This window comes from Trichoplusia ni, chromosome 9, assembly GCF_003590095.1.
Source record: "Trichoplusia ni isolate ovarian cell line Hi5 chromosome 9, tn1, whole genome shotgun sequence".
Lineage (NCBI taxonomy): Eukaryota > Metazoa > Arthropoda > Insecta > Lepidoptera > Noctuidae > Trichoplusia > Trichoplusia ni.
The window spans coordinates 3,729,910-3,751,978 of record NC_039486.1 but is presented as its reverse complement, the minus strand read 5'-3'; the positions used below and the strand labels follow the sequence as shown (position 1 = coordinate 3,751,978).

General features: G+C 35.2%; 1 protein-coding gene across 3 annotated transcripts in view; it reads left to right on the top strand.

Moving 5' to 3' along the window:
- The window catches only part of LOC113497692, an 84,491-nt gene that overhangs the window by 43,797 nt on the left and 18,625 nt on the right, over positions 1-22,069 (top strand). For 2 of the 3 annotated variants that reach the window (XM_026877373.1, XM_026877375.1), the window contains exon 3: positions 4,393-4,557. In XM_026877373.1, coding sequence (XP_026733174.1) covers positions 4,393-4,557 — 165 coding nt within the window. The remainder of the gene's footprint in view (positions 1-4,392; positions 4,558-22,069) is intronic. The other variant, XM_026877374.1, reaches the window with a different exon arrangement.

The window sequence follows — 22,069 nt, the reverse complement described above, 5'->3', positions numbered from 1 at the left end:
CATAACATTAATATGGCAATGCTCGTTTCAGCCTCATTTATACTTCCTGACTCATTTATAAAACACAATTAATAACGTATAAGCGCAGTTTAACCCACAAATATTGGTTTTATTAATAAATAAATTGAGCGAGGTGAAATAATAACTTTGACATTTAAATGTTCAATTAAATTTGGTCAGCTATTTCGGTGTTTCCAGAACAAACAGCGATTGAGGCAAAGGTCAGACGTATATAGAAATAGCCGAAGTCTCTTGGGACCTACCATCTCATAAAGTGATGCTGGTCTACGCCGTGTGACGTCTTGCTTCCACAATATTCGTGTTTCAAGATCTGGTGGTAGTCCCCCAAAGCAAAAGAAAAAAAAACTGTTGAACTTATTCATAAAGGTGCTGTAAGAGTTCTTTAATTAAAACGCTCCTTCACGTTATTGCCGCCACGGAGTCGCGCTTAATAGAAAAACAACAAGTTTTTTTTATACTAGCCTGAAAGACCTTTGACTTTTAACGTTTTCGTGCCAGTAATATTGCTGAAGTATTAAAACGAAATACCTTAATTTGTTTTTATATATAAAGCGTTTTTTAAACCGGTCGATAACTTTTAAATTCACATAAGCTACAAACCCAATGTGCCATAGTTTCGAAAGAGACCTCTGGTAACATTTTCTTCTTTTTGGTCGACCGCACGCCATTACAGTAACAAATTTGAAAATTTTGCCCGACCCGGAGACGTAGATCGTGGCTTTTTCACTCCATTTCTTTGATTCATCTGACTGTCTCACCCTAGTGAGCTCTGCTAACGATTGTAATTGAGTATTCTTGTATCTTGGTAACTTGATGACGAGATTATTCGAAAGCCAATCATCGAAAAAGACGGGGCTGATTATTTGGGTCCAAAATAAAAATATATTATATATTTTTTATCGTAAAAATTAAAAATATTTCAAAAATTATTGCCATAACTCGAAAAAACGATTTCTTTAGGATGTTCCTAATTATCAGACGTGTGTTTAGTCATCCGGATCCAATAACCTTTAAATCCAACATCAATTAATTAAGCGAAAACATTGTTTGTTCCTTTCTGAATTAAATTTGTTTCATGCGGCATGTCGCAAGAGCGAATTCACGGAATCGATTCATTATTCGTATTGTAGTTGGTACTACGAAAAATAATTCGTTTTCTCGAATTTCCCTCCCTCGCGTGTTCTTTTTTTGAAACAACAACCAATGTAAATGTGTACCTGGCAACGAAATGAACTCCCACGCTCTGAATTTAAAATTATTTCGAAAATTCATTTTTTGTTAACATAATTCCGTATTCATTATGCTGGCACTTTTCACTAACTTTATGGATACCGAAGAGGGCATGAAAAACTCCTCTCTGATGCTCGTTTATTTATTTCTGACATAACCGACATCCATACTTGTGTACCTATCCCACGTTACTGAAAAGCTCAACGTATTCTACTAAACCCGTGTATTTATGTTACTTCTGTTTTTGAGCAACATTGTTGGCATGCTCTGAATGATTTATAACACAATTTTTAAATGAAAAGTGTTTCGAATACCCCAAGTTCAAATGTTCGAAACGACCAAATCCGTTCGGCGGTAAACAAACGTAAATTACAAATATCCGTGCTAACTTTCGCATTCGTAATACGGTGGGATGTATTTTTGTTCGTGAAGCAAGCAGACAGGCAGACCTAAAGGAATGCGCGTTTAAATGCAGCATTAGTGTCCTTGAACTCACTGCAGCAATAAGTCTGCATCTGTATCAAATAGCAAGAAGAATATCATACATAGCGCTGCATAAACGACTGGCCATTTCTAAACTGAACTTAGAACATGCTGACAGAAAATCAATAAAATAAATCAGAACGCTTCAATGGATGTATTGATTAGGTATTATTTAGAAGTATTAACTGCAAACCTCACCAAACAAGTGAAAGATAATATCTTTAATAATAAAACGTAACGACGGCACATCACTCGCGTTCTAACGACCCTATTGCATGTGAGATATGTCCATAGATAAAACGAATTCGATTCTCTCGAGCAAAATATTTGACGTGATTATTGCACTGTTATTTTACTAATAAATAACGGGAATACTTGCCTGTTTATTGCTATTACTTAAAAAAGCGGTGTAGGTTACAGTACTGAGGTTTTACTACCAAGTCTTTAGGCAGAACTGTCGCTGCTGAAGCGAGAATCTCTACATTGAGGTTAGCGCTGTCTCGCTCTGACAGTGGAAACAGTCCTATATTATGAGTTAGTAGTAAGGGCACTGGCCATGGCAAAACTAAGGGGTGAGTTACGTAAATCAACGTTACCGGCGCCATATTCAGTGCCGCCTAACTAATCCAAAGCACGCGAAGCGATATTTTACCAGTCCTCCTCTCATACATTATACATTTCTATGTAAGGATATGCTGGAAACTAAACGTATGTACTATGTTAATGCTTTATATAGGATAGCTTTGTTTTATGTTTATAATATCAACTTGTGTCTTTCGCAAGATTGAAAGATTTAATTCTTAAGGATGAATTATTATTTTTTTGGGTTGCAGACCCAAAGGGGATAGAAGCCTCTTACCAAGGCTCCGTTGTCGGCACGTCTGTGCGTTTGTTGACTCCCGTCTATCACCAGGCTATATGACAAGAACCGTGTTAGCTGAAATTTTCACAGCTGACATATTTCTGTTACTGCTATAAAAAAAAGTGACAGGTGAAAGATATTATTTGAAAATTTCTTTTTCTTTTTCCTTGTTGTACTTAATTCTGTATCTCAGATCCGGCTTACGCTTTAAATTAAAACATTATCTTTCATATTGGCCAGTATTATGCTATGAAAAGATGCGGGATTCTGAAAGAAGTAAAAAAGAAGGATTGTTGGAAGCTCTTTAGTTCCCGCTTACCCGCATGTTGTGACGTCATATCTTATGTAAAATGTTTAACGCTGCTAAGGGTTATACTTACAAAGAATAATGAACTACTTTGTGATAGTTCGGTAGGGTAGTTAACAATAGACGGTGGTATAGTTACTATTAATTTAAGGGACAATTGCTCTGTGTTTATTTTCACTATCTCTAATTTAAAAACATACATTTTCGCGATTTTAAGGTGATTTCTGAGCTAAAAAAATAAAGTTAAAGTAAAAAAAGGCCTTTCCGTTTAAATCACTTATGATAGCAATTTACTACATTAGGTATTTAATGTAAAAATATTTTTTAAAACTTCGAAAAATAAAAGAAGCGGAACCAGTGCCGTTATTTGCTAAGAAAATAAAATAGAAGCCAATCAACGTTACCAGAAACAAGAGAAAATTATGAGAATGTCACTACATATTACATGACATATTACCACTTTGCACCGCATACAGCTAACCAATAACAAACCTTATAACAACGCAACAAAGCTACCTTTTCCTTGAACAAGGAACAACAAAGCACAAATTCTTACTGTTTGCCAAAAGATACTCCCTGGAGTCGCATACATGCGTTATACATAATATGTATTTATAATACGTTCACCACATGCTGTAAAATGCTCCTGGGATAAATATCAATGGTCCCGTGATTTCGTACGGGCCACAAAAGAGGTATATTAAAAGAGAATGTTAGCTTCATAAAACTCGTCACAAAGAGAGCCATACTTAAGACTTTGTATGTGTACTTAGTATGTATATGTACAGGTATAAAAGCTTACTCAGTTGCATGAAGTACAGTCAGCAAGGAAAGTTGATCAACACAATCACATTTATAGGCTTCAATACAAGAACATGCGACATACTAGTTTTCTTTTCAGGAACACATAGCGTTAACTTTTTTATAATGGCAAAAACTACTCTGTGCTAAGGGTTTTGTTAAAATGTTTCCTTTAAACAACTTTTTTGTTGACTGTACTAGTTTACTTCCATCGATTCTAGTTTAAACTAGCTGTTTTGCCTACGTTTTAAAGTTGTGTGTCTGCTTTGCATTTGATATTATCTATCTACAACGATGTGCAACTTTGTGAAAATTGTTCAAATACTCTTCTAGCCAGTAAATAAATTTTATTTCTCTAGCTAAAAGTTATTCAATTTGATAATTCGATTTTTATAATTTATTTCATTTTTTTTTTTGTTTAATATTTAAAACTGATGTAACGGTGTGAGACAGTATTTGATTAGTAGTTCATGTGGAAAGAAAAAACAGAATGGAAAAAGCTACTGCCAAAATGGCAATAGTTATGGTAAACTTTCGAATGCATCTAATACAAACTACCAAATAATCACCCACTACTAGAGGCCTTCATGATTGAAGGCACTGCACTTTTTCTGATACTTTTTATACAGGACGTTCTGAAAAAGGGATATAAAATGTAAAAAAGATTCACCGAAACTTATCTCAACAGGTTCTGATGCCGAGCCAGTGTGGAAGCTCCAAGACCCGGGCTTCGACCAGGGGTACGGCTCCGAGCGGTCCCCTGAAGACGACTACGTGCCTCCCATCGCACCAGCCATCTCGCTAGAAGCTTATGAGGCTGAGCTCAGATCAATATACCCATTTATTAATGACGGTAAGTTGTTTAAGTTTTAGTTGGTAGTTATTAGATTTTGCTCAGGGGAATTGAACTGTTGGTTGGTTAATTTAAGGTATATTCAAAGATATATTATAATAAATAGGTATATTATAATAGACAATTGTGACAATGAAGTAACAGTGAGCAGTGAAGCAAAGAGTCTGGATTGTCAATTTTTGTGCAATGCAACTTTAATTCGTATCCCCCGAGCTTAGGAATGGGACATTTATGGGTTGATATCATGTATAATATAATTTAGTACTTACCGCTGTGTTTGGAGGACGAAAAGTTTGATATAAAAATACGATAGACTTTGGATTAACTTTGAACGACGTTGATGCTGACTAACTAGGTATATGTAACGAAAATGTTCAGTAAAAGTATCTAGACCTCGTAATAAAAAACTAAATACATTTTAGCAAAAAGGTAGAAGATACTCAATAATGCAACGGGTCACGTTGTTTTCTCTCCAACTGTGTAATGCCAATATCATTGAGTTCCTTTTATTATTCCGACTTACTGATACCATTGCCAGAAATTGGAACTGTTTTAAGAGCCTTAATCAGTAACATAAAACATTGATACATGTTCGTAATATTTGGATTGACTTAATAAGTTCGTTCCCACGAAAAATCATTTTTAATAAAAGGTTGCTTCATTGTTTGACTCAATTCATTTGTATGGAACCATTACAGATGATTATTAATATTGTAATGATCCTTCACTATTGTTAGTCTAAAGATAAACTCACTATCCCACCGGCTCGAATACACTTCATCAAATACGATTACGTAATGAGCGAACACAATTAACGGGATGATGAAATGTATACGACTGCACCGCAGTAAATCATTCGAAAATCAAGCACAGATTAATTAAATAAAGTGTTATTTTAATTGAAATCATTGCCCGAATAAAACAAACACAACACTGGCTGAAAACTCCTCTCATTTCGAATTCCAAATACCATTAAAAATAAACAATTCAAAGTGTTCGAAATTGAAATACGAAACTTTTGATGTCATAAAAGTTTAGTGTTACTTTACTCATATCTGGATTTGTATTTCCAAGGCTCTTGCCCTCAGGATTAATATAACTTGGGAGTAAGCACCTTAGCAGCCATTCAAGTCGAGTGTTTGCCTTTGACACACGCAAGAGGTCGTTGCTATTTGAGTGCGCGTATTGTACTCGAGTACAGAAAACACCACTTAAAATGCTAAAGCTAAAGGAACTGCTAATCGGTTGACGTGTAAATAAAACGCTGATAACAGCGCGATTGTGTTGGAGTGGCGATGTTAAGTTAAATTACGTATAACAAACGTGGGATGAAGTAATTTTGTTGAGTCTGTACACTAGAAGAACAGGTTGGCACGTAATGTTATCTTTAGAGTATGCAATGGTGGTTTTGATGTTTGCTATAGATAAGGTAGGCGAAAAATAAATTTTTGTTCACCGCCTAAATATGAACTAGAAACTGGTTCATATTTAGGCGATTTATCTTTGATATGGTTAGAACACCATTTTTTCAAAACATACATAATGATTTACCATAATACCTAGAAGCTCAAGGTGAAAATAATAATAATAATTGGTTTGGTAACAAATAAATTTGACATACAGCCTGGTTGCCGAAGGACAGACGAACAAATCGCGGTACAGTTTTTATCCTTTCATAGGCCTTCCAAGGGTTATAGAGTTGGCAATATCGTAAAGAGTAAAGAACGAACATTTAAAATCATTATTGGCTCATCAGCACAAGCCTTGAGGCAGAGCTTAATAATGCATCGGAGGCCTATAGCTAAGGTCGTAAGCTGACGCCTCTTGGAAAATAATGATCCAATACAATCATATCACACCTGTATCATGCAGTTTGACGTGAACTTGAAATTAAAATATAAAAAGATTTTTTTATTATGTTGTAATGAACTTAGGTGTGCTTCTGTTTTTTATTCAGCCAGTTTATGTTCTTCTTAATGCTATAAAAGAATTAACTTTGTTCAATAATAATGATAGAGAAAAGTCTAAGGAAGACATTTTATATTATTAATTCATAGTTAAAAAAGGACATGGAAATTGAAAGTAGATATTGTAGATTCTTAGTACGTGCGTCTTTCTCTATGTTTCTATTCACGCAAAAAAAAACTGTTCTTATCCTATAATTCTTTACAATACTTTATTTATTTTAGTTTGAGTATAAAATATAATACTCCCTATAATAAGTTTAATACTCCCCACTCAAAACAACTTCTTTTAAAGCGAGTTAAAATAAAAGAAATTAAAGAGAAAGTCTTAAATTAATATTTGCTGAAAAAGTAGGAAAAGCGAATAAAATTGACACGAGAAAATTTCATAGCGGCGAGTGGACTGCGAACTATTAAAGAAGTCAAAAGAAAATTATAAAATGTTTTTATTCTTTTATTTGTAACTTCCTTATTGAAAAACAGTATAACTGAAATAAACAGTTATAATTTATTTCTCTGATACCTTGAAACCTGGTTTCTGTAGTTTTTTTATCAGGAAATTATGCCAGCAAACCTTACTGAAAGGCTATCCACATAGTGAAGATCCACATGTTCAAACTTTCTAGTCTTTTTACTGTCCCGTCTGTTTTTCGGCAAAAATGGCTAGTGTCGCGAGACACCAACCAGCTGTTTGCCGTCTCGCGTTGGTGCACCAACACTGTTTCATTCTCTGTTCTCTTATAGCCCGATGTAATGGCAATCCGACAAGACCAGAGAGAGATGAGTCACAAGAGCCGCAGTTTTTCGTTCTTTCGACAGGCAAAATTTAATATTTATCTCGAAATCCCACACAACATTTAAAAAAGTCAGCGCGTGCTTTACGATCGAACTCGAAACCTTTGGCTTCACAATACTGCGTTCTTACCTCTAGGCTATCACGAATGAAGTAAAGATAATTCAAACATCAAATGACATTCAATAGTTGTAAACGAGAATACGCAATGAAACATTCACACCAGTCAATATGTAGGTGACATTAATCGAATTGTTGCATGCAATTAAGGTTGACGTCGTAATGTTGTCATTATTGATGGGTAAATTTGCAAATGGCGGCTTTCATAATAAATGACGCTTGTTTTAAAACAGCAGTGCGCCGCTGGAACGTTAAATGGATTCTATTATCATTTTGGCGAAGCAGTTAAAATGTGTGGTCAGCTGCAATGTTAATGGATAGTTTGTTTTATATATTGATATTTTTAAATTCAATGTTCGGAAGCGTTTTTTTTTTCGTCAGTTTCGGTTGCCAGGCTGGATCTCGTCAACCGTAATAGTCTTGAATGCTTGAAGTATTTAGATCAAGTATTTTTGATGGTGGAAAATATAAAGTGAGCTGTGTTATCAATTGTTAATCAATGTATTTACGAGTTGTATCTATGTTTTGTGCATTGTATTCGATCTAATTCAGATTAGTATAAAGAATTATTAATTTCAGCGGAGTAGTAGCTGGATTAAATCTTAATGTATTCAAAATACGCGCCACGTTGTGTGTCCGCGTTGGGCGACCAAACTACTGATTGGAATCAAATTTGCACGCCAGGTGCAGTTTAATCCAAATCTGAGATTTTAGCCGCAATATTATTTTCAGGCTAATTAATTGTCAATAAAACGTTATGTTTGGGTTACATGTTTCTGATAATGATAAGGTATATCTTTATAACCTCGCGGACAAAGTCGCTGAAAACGGCTATTATAAAGTAAGTAACGTTACAAATTGTACCGTCTACTGGTACATCACATCATCGACATCGGCAGACTAAAATAAGTGAACCCTTATAAAAAATTCTCAATGAACAAAATTCTTGGTAATGACCTATACATAGACTCAAGCAAAAGGTTTCGAAACACAACAAGAAGCCAATTACTCACAACTTGCTTCCGAACTTATACGGAGACGAATTTAGGAGAGATTTCGGACGAAATTAAATTTTTCAAAAAGTTAACCAATATTGGATTGGATGCCTTTCTAGTCTTTTCTTTGTTTTACGGGTTATGTTGCAATTCGATGCTACTAGTTTCTCCATAGATTTAGTTATTTAACTTAGCAGTAAGTAAAACATCAGACCTTCATAACATTTCAAAACCAATGTCAGGCTTATAGTTGTGACAGAATTTTTGGCCTTTCATTTTGCGTAAACTCTTAGGACTCCCTGTAGCCTTGCCTTTACCAAAAAACGATGTCCTAAAAGAAGTAGCCGGATCGAACTGGATGCGGAAGGTGGAGGACCAGATGTCGTGGTGCAACTTGAGAATGCCTGTGAACGGTAATAGGCTGAGTTGATAATCACTTCAAATATTTAGAAAAGGAACGCAAATATGGCCACCATTATACGGAACTGTTTATAATAGGTTACAAAGAGTTACATCCCTTTTCAGGTGTTATAATGGCGATATCAATAATTTTCATTCGGGTCCCCAGTTTAGACCCGGCCTACTGAATACGCATCCTCTACCCTTACACTTTCAATTTCCCATTTATATTCACTGCTACCTTTTATATCCTAATATTCAATATACAACAGCCAATATTTTAGGGTTGAATCTAAGTAAAATAATCTTCTGACGCTTTGTCCGCGTTTGTAACGTTCCGTATCCAAAGAGTCAAAACGAAACCCTATTTCTAAGGCTCTGCTGTCTGTCCGTCCGTTTGCTACCAGGATGGCATCTTAGACTGAAATAGTTACGTCACAATTCGCCACAAAAAATAACGAAGTCCGGTCATAAATTTGATGGATGATCATATTCATTGCAATTTCTCCTTCCTTTTAGTATATTTATACGGAACCATCAGTGTCACGAGTAAGAATCTCGCTTGACTAGTTTTATCATGTTCTGTATCAACTTCAACAAAAAAAAAGTGTATTCTTCATTCATTCTTTACTAAAGAGCTTCTGCTAAGTGCATTCTGGGAAAAGAAACTGCAAAATCAAATCATGATCCCACGACAGTTAATGATCAATAGAAAGAGGTTAATACAGCGAATGCTCTAGAATTCCATCTAGTTATTATTGTAGACATAAGCATTCCATATTTCGGAGGAAATGAAACCGCAACGCTTGTATGATCGTGACCCAGTGAGGCATAAACCAGAAGCACGGAAGCACTTGTGTGGCTCAGTTTAATTGCAGCGAATCTTAGGAGATTCAAACAGCGAAGTAGCTGTTCTTGTTAATAGTATAGATATGTATTTCATATTTGTACTGAAATATCCACGTTCTATTTCCAACTAATTATCGCTGGGAAATTTCTGAGATAGTGTTTCTTAATTGGAATCTCTATGATTTCATTGTTCAAGTATTAAACTATTGATACAACAAATAATATAATGTTGTTGATTAATTATAAAACCGTATTCAGCTTGTGAGATTATAAAATAAATGTATGTATTATTTTATGAATGGAGTAATATTGACGTCACTAGACGATACATAGATAGTTCAGTGACGAAGCGAGCTCTTCAATAATTTGATTCGATTTCGATTCTCTATTTTCTTCGTTTTTTCCACCACGTCAAAGGATAAGGTGTCACCGAAAATAGTAGCCGGTGCTACATCTGATGAATACGAGATTTTAAATCACTCACATTACTCTAGTTTCAGACAACTTCGAACAATTATTTCATGAAATTCACTACGACAAAATTCAGCACGTGTTTTAATTTATAGCCCAGTTTACGAATGTATTGGTTATGATAAACGACACACGACACACTGAACAATCTGTCATGTTTCGCGAATGACAGTGGATATGTCATAAATTCAATATGGCCGACGTATATCTAATTTTATTTGTGCGCGGATAGGTGATTAATCAATCTGATATGTTTATGATTAAGTCACGTCAAGTAAGCGGAAATTTAATTAGGTGATATATTTGGTGCACTAGGTTAGTTTTAGACTGCTACTTAATAAAAATATTTGAGGAATTTTTACGAAATATCTGGTATCTATTTTATAGATTTATAGATTGAAACCTTGTCTGTCAAATCAAAGGTTGGTAAGTAGATTTACATTTTGGCTTTAGTTTTTAGTTAGTCTATCAAAACAGTATATGTATGTTATTTTTCTATCACATACTTAGGAAAATACTCTTACATGTCTTTCCAACAGGAAAATAGCATTTTCGCACGTCTTTTTCGTATCACATATTACCGTCTAATATCGTTATCGTTTAATGTCATTGACCAACATAACTTCAACTGACGAGACGACACAACACTAAAAACAAATCGGAACATTCGATATAAACAAAGAAATCGACTGCTCCCCGGCGCCAGTAATTCAATTTCCCTGGAGAATATTGGCAATATCAACAAAATCGAATAACATCGAAATGTCCGATGTTGTATTAACAGGATATTGCTTGAAAACGTGGGACGAATCCATTAGCGAGGGTGGTTTTTAATTAACTTTATCCTCTCGATGCGCCTAAACGATCGATGTGCTTTATAATTATAACAGATTAGTAACTCAACATGACAGCGTACGCTCTACGTAACGGTACACGAAACAAGTACTCGGATCCTATAAAACATTAGTCGACATGTCGGTGATAATTATAACCTGTAATTGTGTTACTGCTATCCGATCCCTGTACTAGTACTGCGACCGAGTTTCAACCGTATTATGTTACTAAAGGTCACGCTCTATACCTCGGAGATAAGTCGAAAACATCTTCGCCATTACATATTTAAAACGACCTAGTAATACTTGAGATAGGGTACCTTCCAAACGCTTTCCGGTGCGAAAACAATTTGCCGTATCAGGAATTCCCATTACCCGGTTTTATTGTAACACGCTCCCACCTTCGTGTAAACAGGGTGTTATCTCATTTACAAGTTCAATTTGTATGCAAGGTCTAAAGCTCCCCTGGCCATCGCTCGGTTGTGTCATTTGCAGCGCTCGACCAAATGCTTAGGCGACACTGCCTACTCCAGGCCTCGACAAAATCGAATGTAATTGAATCGTCCGCTTAGTTTCAATAGGAGGCAGTGTCGCGCTGGTCACCACCACTCCACTTCTTCGTGATGCGAATCCTATTTGCATAGTTTTAATTCAGCTTCTCTTTGTTTGACGGAGATTTTTTTTTCAAATTTTCTGTGTTCGGTTCGTGCTCTCAGAACGAAGTACAGAAACAGGATTCCCGGTAACTTTTTGTTCGTTTTGCGTTGTTGAGATTTTCTTTTTTTTGCCCAGCGTAGGAAACTTGTTCGCTTACAGTTTCTTGATTAAACATCGAGTGGATGTAATTAATGGCGCCAACTCGAGAACACAGAGTGGTCAAAGCCGTTGTTTTTTATTTTCTAGTTCACACTGTTACAGAAGAGTCTTTTACGTCGATATTAAATGCGAGTGCAGTAAACAGAAAATTATCCATTTGTTGTGGTTTATTTATGGGTCATAATTTTTTGATTACTAAATGGAAGAATTTATCGGGGATTTAAATGTAAAATATTGAGTTGACCTAATATAATGCAATAAACGATTGGATTATTTTACCTACTGATATAAGCTGACAAAAATTTCACAAAGTTTTATCATGCGAGAGAGATTTAGTCTCGACAGCTTTCAAAGTATGCAATACGGTTATATTATGTTGTATATTAGCAATAAATGTTGCCTATTTTCTTTAATTCGAAACAATTTATTTCGAAAAATGGATTTTCTACAACCAGATTTAACTTCGACTCTATTTCAAGACTTGAATACTATCTGGGCTGTATATAAAACCTTATCGTTTCAAACACTCAAGGCCTACTATCATCGATGAAACGTCGATATTTACCTACGCTTTCAAGGTATACACGAGTAATGGCATAAAATATGTCTTCTTTAAATTATTCACTGTAGCCAAGTATGCATTAGTATTAAAAGAGCTTCCTTCATTTTGCCTTAACGCGAAAAAGGATATCCTACGCGGTTCCCTGATATTTCACGCTAAGGAGCAATTTGTTCACGTACTTGAATACTTTTTTCACCAAGCTTAGCACATTCAACCTTTTTGAATTTCTCTTCGGTTTGTTTACCTGAACGTTTCCTTCGATAGGTCAAATATCTTGACATTTTAGGTTATTTTAATTTAAGTAACATTTACCGTTGCTTCGTTCTGTACTTACATTTGACGAGTTTAATCAATTACTCTAATTAGAATATTTTATTTCCTTTTGTGAGTGTTCAAAAGGAAATGAAATATATTAATTGTGTCTTTGTCACAGAAACGACACTAACTACACTCTGAACTTTGATTAATTCCTCGAAAATCTATTTTGATTATTAGTTTATTTATTTCTAATATAACTTTCAACCTTATTTTAGCGTATTAAATACTGTAAACGACTTTATTAAAGGTATGTTATTAAAAAACACGTGTAATTAGAATAAACACTAAAACAAAACTAAAGAGTTACGATTCGTCGAGTAAAGATAAGAAAACACCTAATACCTTTACCCTTTTGGTCATTTCAACAGAGGTCACAAAACGATGGTAATGTTTTATCTCGGGCACAAGACCAGAAGACATACCACCATCTCTAAAAACGAGACTTCAGCTAGTGGAAGCGAGACAGCGCTACTCACGTAGAGCACTGTCACCCTCCCACAATAACCAGTGTTACTTCCAGAAGTGATGTGTCCCAGTAGACAATTAAACTGTAATATTTTAAACAAAACAAGTTCATTATGAGTTCGCTTGATATGAAAGGATCATACCCTCGTCACGCCGATATCAACATTTCCCTCACAATTTCGATATAAATTTCGTCCAATTCTCTCAGGGATGTGCCATAAAGTTCGCCCAATAACGATTTCACTTCAAATACAGTCGTTAAATTATAATTACCGTGTGTAGAAGATAGTTTATGGCCCTCGATTTCATACATTTGACGGCGTAATAGCCTTAACGACTGACGTGTTTAATCTATGTTCGCAGATTTAAAATTTCATATCTTCCCATTAATATAGGAAATGTATTTCTTATTTCTTGGACTATAGTTGTGATTCATATACTTGGGTAATTACGATAATTTAATTGTCAGTTAACCAAAGTATATTTTATATAGTAGGTATATTACGCACGTTTCGCATATGCAATTTTGCAAAAAAAAAACTATTTAAACCGTGAATAAATAAATGCAATTTAATTAAATCAATTATGATTTCGTAAAAAAAATGTGTGAGATATTTTTTATTCTGTTCCAAATCCAAACCAATCTTTATTTTCTTGTTTAAAAATGTCTGTCAAAAAAGACACTCTAATTTTAAATTCGTTTCGCGGTGCCATTAGGAACACAATAGCCGAACCTCCTTGCTACATTTTCGTCAGTTCACACGGCCAGCCCATTACTTACGAACGCTATTTCCTTCCAATTTCCATTTCCCCTAGTTCCCTCATTCCGCAGCGAACATGCAACTACAACATGTTTTTCATTAGAAAAATCAATATCAAAGGAACGTTTGTTCATCCAATGCTTTATTAGTTCCATTTACTGGAGTTGAATTCCGTTTTATATGTTATATTGGTAATTAAACAGTTCTTTTTGTGTGTGCAGCTATTTTTGTGTGTGATTTTAATGTTTGTATACCTAATTGTTTTTATGGCAATGTAAGAAGTGAGGTAGATCATGTTGTATGGTAAGGTACCAAAACATATGTATATTGTACGTGTACAAAATTCCTGAATCATGAAATCATGCTAAGGTTGGGCCAACAATCATTGTCTTCGAATTCAATAGCCAAATAAACTTTGGGTCCTTATAATATCGCACCGATTACTCTAGTGCGAACACTTCAGAAAAGTTTTTCTATCGAAAAAACACGTGTAATATAATTCCTATGGCATCGATATCGACGATTTTCCTGTTCGTTCCACTGTCGTTCCCGAACACGACCAACTTATAACAAGTTGTCACAACTTATATTGACGTAAAATAAGGCCTATTCACCAATAAGTACGCGCCTATTTCACGAATATTCCATCATAATGACGCGAAAAGACTAAGTTTTTAATAAAAGTTTATTAAAAGTCTAAGTTGTAATTTGCACGAAAGTTAATAATTCTTTATTAAAAATTTTACCTTAGGGCTGTATTTGTACACTGTTTGTATTATATCTTAGAAGTTTGTAATAAAACAAGCTGTGGATCGGAAGGCCGGGAGGTATAATGTTAATACTTAACGTGATATTAACCTGGGATCACAGCTTTTTATTAAAATTTTATATTTACTTACAAATGTAAATATTTTGGTAAGGAATTCATTAGAGTTCAACCTAGCATTGGGGAAAAAGTGAACTTGTGTAAAAAATATGGTTTTTAATTTTCGACTTGGTTACGTAACTTAAAATTCACCATCAAAAACACGAGTGAGCCACCCTAAATTTCAATAACCACTAACTCCGTAAGTAAATAAAAACTTTTTGGAATAACAAAAAAAGTTTCGCAATAAAATCACCAAGCCATTGTGAGCAAATGTGTACCTACATGGAACGATCGCTAACGTCATGCCTACAATGGCATTTCCTCGACAGGTCAAAGCTATTTGCTTACCGCTCCAGAGCATATTGAATTTTTAATTGGATTTCCACAGAAAAGTAAAACAACGCACTGAGGACTGTGACGCACGTTGATGTTGAAAGAAATAGTGTCAGACTCGACTTGCTTTCTATGCGTAGCTGTTTGCTTGTCTCTTGAGGGAAATGAGTTAGCTTGCCTCGACGATCTAAGAGAAATGTCAGATTGCCACGACTGTCAGACGTCACTACTTGTCTCGTACGATGAATAGATTTAGCGACTTTCAAAAGACCTGCTTTGCTAATGATTTTCATTGAAACTGAAAGTCTAGAAACAGACCTTGTTACTGTAGATGTTGTCCTTTGACTAATTACGAATTTTTCAGTAGTTAAGTATAGCGTACCTAGAAGGTTAACACGGAACTTTAACTCCCAAATCCTAAATCACCGCTGTTTGTCAGGCCATCATATTTTTGCAAATTTGTGTTTCTTTAACCTTCGTATTATCCGATTCGCACTTGTCCCGTTTTATTTTATCAAACCTAAATATTCCACGCTATCTCCGAGCTGTTAAAATAACACTAAAGACAAAAGCACTATATCATTTTAACGATATAAATAAAATGTAAACTAGCAAGTTAAAGGAGGTCTCATAACGAGGTACGAGCGAAAATAGGATACTCAAGCACTTCATAAAGTTTAATTACCTCTTCAGCATACCTGTGTGAAGTTAGGGGTATCTGTTGCTATGGCGTTGTTACTTAAACATGCCTATTAAATAACCAGAGTGTTGATGGGACAAAGCGAAATAATTTTTGTCCCGTAGTTCAGAAATCTGAAGAAGAATCAGTTGTTGGTTCTATTCAACATTTCCTTCTATTTTATGAAAGTTTAATAGTCTTTTCAATAATGTTAGGTATGTAATAATTAATTTATTAAAATAGACAGGTGATTTAAATCCGTTTCACAGTTTAAGTGTCAAAATTAGGGACTTTCACAGATTCCTCTTGCCTATCGGTTGAAATGTCATGGGCGCTTCTACTCGATCGCGTATTGAAGATAATTTCACTGGTCTCTTAAGAATTATAAAAACTGGAAACCGGCAACTACAAATGTATTAAGGAAAAGTTTTAATATTTATGTCCGTTACAACCATTGCTTAGGATCGAGTGACAAAAAAATTACATCATCTATTTTCTTAACAGTCCCGTTTTTTAAACACTCTTAACGTTTAAAAAAACGAGTAGATCTTCCTTTAAAACATTTGCTTATCAGTTCCCATGCCTTCAACTTCCTTAAGGAGTTCATCTCGTATTTAAACAAGAGTGTATCTAAGTGCCACAGTATTAGTTAGAGTCTTAAAGCGTTGCTCAAGACGAACTTGGTCGGATCTTGTTTCAATTATCTTGATGCATGTTTCGGCTTCTAGATTACAACGGTTGATTGAGTTTCTACCCAAATGTACTGTTAAACGTAAATTACGTATGGGTTATGTGTGTTTAATATATTTTACTATAGAAATAGTTACTACTGATATAAATACTCGATTAAGCGCTTCATCTTTTATAAGCCACTTTAAGTAATGTAAATCGGCTCCATTCCATCGCTAATTTGAAAAATTAAAAAGTTTTCCTTTTTGTTTCCTCAAATTTGCGAAAATGTTTTTCCCAAAACACCAATACTTTAAAACATCCCATGTTTACTATATCTATATAGTTAGAACATGCTATAATCAACAAATGTTACGTAAAAGTTAAGGGTAGACCTTTTGTCATTTGGCGATCCCCATTACCCCTCAAAGCTTTATATCATAAATAAATGTGCGTCGAATCGAACTGAACTAAATTGAAATTGTTGATTGAAAATGTACGGCGGCGTGGTATAAAAGCAAATTCAGTCAAACGTGAATATTTATGTACATTCCTCGCGGCTCTGTTAGATGAACACGCCTGTATAGTTTTCGGGACTAGAAAAGGCGATGCGGTAACATATGTCACGGGAGGTATTCCGTATTGCCCATTTGTTACAATGGACCATTGAAAGTTTTGTGTTTTGTGGGTGCACTTTTATCTAATTGTACGGGGCGATAAACAACCTGTTTTAACTGTCACCGGTCGCATTTTTAATATTAGGTAAAAAAATCGAAAAAGTTTTAGTAGTCTATTCTCAAAAAATATTTTGGTCTTCCGATATATGTATATTATCTCTTTTTATTGTTTTTTTCAACGACTTCCACAATAAGAGCATTAAATCTATGGGTTACGAGGTTTCATAAACCTTCGAGTCACATACGCATCATATCTGCTGATGTAAGTTTTGTATAGGAATCTGAACTACTTTAAATTTTCAATCTAACCAGCTAATAAAGTGCATGACTGGGGAAGAAATTCTTTTCGAGTGGCAAACTAATGAAAATCTTTTCATGCCTACATTTCCTGCTCGCCATAAACCGAGCTTTAATACGCCACTCCATTTTATTCATGGACAGCAGGATGACGTCACGTTCGAATTCCTTGCTTCGCTCGTGCCAAAGTTATTAGGCCGTATCGTGCGAAATGTCCTGACACTTAAAATTTAAGTGACATTAACTTGGTCAGAAAATTAACGTGTGCTGTGTCTTGAATGATTACTGTGCTATTAAAGTTTTATGGTTCAAGCTTCGAGGTTTCACCTGCGTTATTCTCGGTATAAGAGCATAGCTTTACTCGGAAGGTGGACTATCCAACGCTAAAATATTTTTCAAATCGGATCAGTATTTCTTGATTTTAAAGCGTTCATAAGCGAAGAAGAAAAATCTAATGAAGAAGTCAATATTTGAGTAGTTAAAGAAAATTTAAGCCATTTCGTAAATAATTCTTAACGCGTTATTCGGACATTTGACATTGAGCTTTCATGAATCTAAAGTTCTACAAACCGCAACCGCAACTGGAACCTTGTACAAAACAATGGACATACCTTTTCAGAATCTACATTGAAAATGTACCAACTTAATTTCCCAGTTAAATTCCTTCCGTACAAAGTTCTCCGATACTAATTATTTAGTCACATTACTCTACAAAGACCTAGAACGATTCAACCGCGGGGCGACGCGGTAAGCGTTTTGCATTCTGAATACCCACTTCCAGTCGTGTTTTATTGTCTCAACGTGGTAGAGAGGGAGAACGAGTAGCGATGCTGCGGCTTCGGTTTGAAAGCAAGAAAAGTCAAGCAAAACTTTTGTGTACAGACGTTTTATACAATCTTAAGTAGACCAGATCATACTGAGCTAGAACACTCAGGTATTATAATGTTAAATGTCAACAGAAAAAAATCCTTTGTAATTAGAATACGGCTATGTTATAATGCCACACGTCTACTACACAAATGAATAATGTATGCGAAACTAAAATGAATAGCAAATTGATACTACGGATTGACATCCCAATTAGTGAATAATCACAGATTGGCAAAATGCATAATGAACAAGCTACACGCTATACAATTAATTGAAATACATTACGAAATCGACACGGTACTCTGTAATTATCTACAAATATTCAGTATCAAATGGTTAGATAATACCGTGTTGCCATTGTTCTAGTTAATGCAGTAACAATATTGAATAACCAATGTGGTTCGCAACAAAAGGATCGTATAATGTGATATTTCGTTTTTATGCTGGCCTGGTACGTGGGTGTGTGACGCATGCATCACGGCGCAGGTCAGGCGGCCGGTGATCCAGAACACGCGATAGATGATCGAACACCCATTTGCGGGAACCGAGTAACCCTAATGCAGAAACAATTTATATCGACTTCGGAAGTACCAGGAAAACATTGTTGCGAAGTGGTTATCAACATTCGCTTTGCGCAACTTCTATCCAATTACTTATTTGCGGAGTTTTCACGTATTCTGTTTGGAACATGTACAAGAAATCAAATTAAATATTTGGTAAATGGGATCTTTCATTTCAAACGGGAAGTTTGAAAATTAGTTGTAGAAGTTACGTCGGGCAAATTCTGACCGCGCCTGAACTTTGAAACGTAAGATACAAAGTAAACATTCCAGGCAGGTAAGGACTTTGTGTTATTTTCAATTAACTAATATATACAGGAATTATAAAGAGGAATTAATTACTTTTTACGCTACGTTTACTTCTAATTTAGATTAATTTATAAAAACAATTAACCATGAGTGTTTAATTCTAAGCTTTATGGGACATTAATTTTATGTAGACATTAATTTCAATCAATTTTGTAAGTATTTATTTAAATAAAATAATATAAAGAATGAACGCACCAACACAAACAAGTATAAGCAGATTTTCTTGCACTGAATTAAAAACTATCTTCACTCATCTTGCATTTGTAAGAGAGCAAAAAACAAAACATTGCCTGTAACTGGTTTTAATACTCCAGTAATGGATACTGAGAGCTTAATTATTAGCTATAAAAAGTACTGAGATTTTTCAAAGAAGTTTTATTTGCAGACATATTTTACCTGCAAATCGCGTGCAAACATTATTATGAAATAAACACGCAGACTTTACTTATGAACGTTTCGAGTTAGATAGTAACAGCATTAACAATAATATTTAGCATTGAATATTCTATGTATGTAGATTACTTCATCAAGTCTGTTCCCTTAAGGCTTCAGGATCCCCTTGACAATGTTCAATAGTTGCGTCTACGATGTAAGCATCAGTAAATAATTCAGGGTTATTAATAATATATACTAGCAGTGCAGCTGTTAGCACAGCTGGCAATTGTCATGATTTTAATGTTCAATAAACAATTCATTGTAAGCTTACGTTATAATCTGTGATGCTTTATTAAATTTTAAATTCAATGTTCCTATCGGTAGATGGAGAGACCTAGAAGGACCGCCCCTAAGCTCTGCAGTGAAATACAAACGACTTAAAAACTGTTTCGGTGTGGAATGCCATCCGCCGTTCTTAAGATCGATTTTGTCGTGCTCTTTATCTAGCCTGTTGTGTCCTACTATTGGGCTAAGGCCTCCTCCATACCCGTTAAAGATTCTATAAGCTTTGCTATTCCAACTGACGCCTTTAAATCGTCCCGCCTCTGCTACCCTGGGCTTCTATCCGCTGTCTTTTACTGTGTTGTGTACTGATGGCATGGACAGTGATCGCTGGTTTTGACCAGCGATCACTGTCCATGCGGCTGACGTGAACTACTCAGGCACATTTTAGCTCGTTTTGTTTCCTTTTATTCTTATTTATTTGAAGTAGCTTGAGAAATATACAGGCCAGAATGACACAGTACAGCAGCCAACAGTTGAACCGTTTGCTACTGCTATAACATTAAAGTCATTGGGGAATGCGCCACGTATACACCTACATCAAGAAATAGACTTAACTGGAACACATATTACATATACGTGCGAATATCTCCACGCTTAACCGTTCGTAACATTTGTAGCAGGCAAGTAATAAACGACGCAGTTGGGGTTCGTGACTGAAGCCCGTACGTGTCCTAATATCGCTATTGTTTTGTCGCCACCCGGATCTTGCAGATTATTGTGGCCGAAGTAGGGTCATTGCTTGGCTGGACAACGTCTGACGGAGGAGACAGAGGCTAATTAAGACAATAGGTCACATTCAGTTCGGTTTGGAAACGTTCGGTACAGGAGTTATGAGGTCACGTTGATTAGATCTTTGATTTATGGTTTCATGTTTTGTTTTAGCAAAATATGTAGGATATTCTATGATAGTTTATTCCCTGCTGAGTAATCGTTTGTGATAGAGATATTTTAGGGCTGTTTTAACGATAATAAGTTATTAATGTTGATTAAAAACCGGCTTGAAATCTCAGTGACGAATTTAAATGACGTCAATAATTTACTGATTAGCTTTCATTCCTACTCTAGATAGTACATATTTATTTATCAAAAACTTTCATAATATTGACTTTCGAATACGTTTTTCAATAATATAAAGTATTTCGAACTAAGTTGCGTGCAGTTGTGGTAACACCGAGTGCGTCTTTAAATATAAATTAAGACCACACAATATACATATTACTCGACACATTTAGACGCGAATTATGTCAGAACAACTTAAGTTTCAAAGTACAGAACTTTCGTAATGTTATTTATGTAGGTAAGCAAAGTCCCCTCGGGTTCTAATAAACTACGCATCTAGCCGCAAAATATAGAACTAAACGGGTGTAGAGCTGAACTATCGTAATCATCTTTACGTTTCACTTAATGTTCAGAGTTGATAATAAGCCGACATGTGTATTAGTTCTTAAGTCTATAAAGTTTTACGTAGTTTGCTGACGTATGATGAAAGTTCAGACAACTTATTTATTGATTTACTTATTTAATTAACGGACGCTGCGGGTTTCTATTAAAGCTTACAGCAAAACTGTAAATATATTAGAATCGAGATATACGGAACGCTATATGCGGTTCTAAGTGCCGTCCTTCTTCCACAATTGCAAGTATTGCATCAAGAGCTGATAGTACGAGTCTGTGGTCAAATACATTCGATAATTACAAACGGCTCAAGATTTAACTTATAAATATAATCGTTTGCAATTAGGGAATACCATTTATCATCCATTGTCAAATTCATGTTTCATTTGTTTCAAACACAGCAGTCTTTCGGCTATCGTTGAAATTAATGAAATAATTCATTCAGACTTGTCTCGAATAAGCGTTTCGTGAAATCCAGTAACCGTTTAACAAAAATAATTGATCTCACACTCGTGCTACACAGCTGAATGCTCCGATTCATCTGAGTATGTAAGCAGATTTAATGTAACGCTCATGTAAGCTTGTCATGCCTGCAGTCGTAACCAAGAGAATGTCTGCATTTACTCAACTGAATATAACAGCTTTGCGCAATTAAATTGATAAGCAAGATTGTATTAATTATAATGTTAACAGTTCGGAACAATTAGATTAATTCTCTATTATTTTGTACTACAGTCCATCACGTATCGTTAAACAGGACACTTACACAGACGTGATGACGGTAGATGG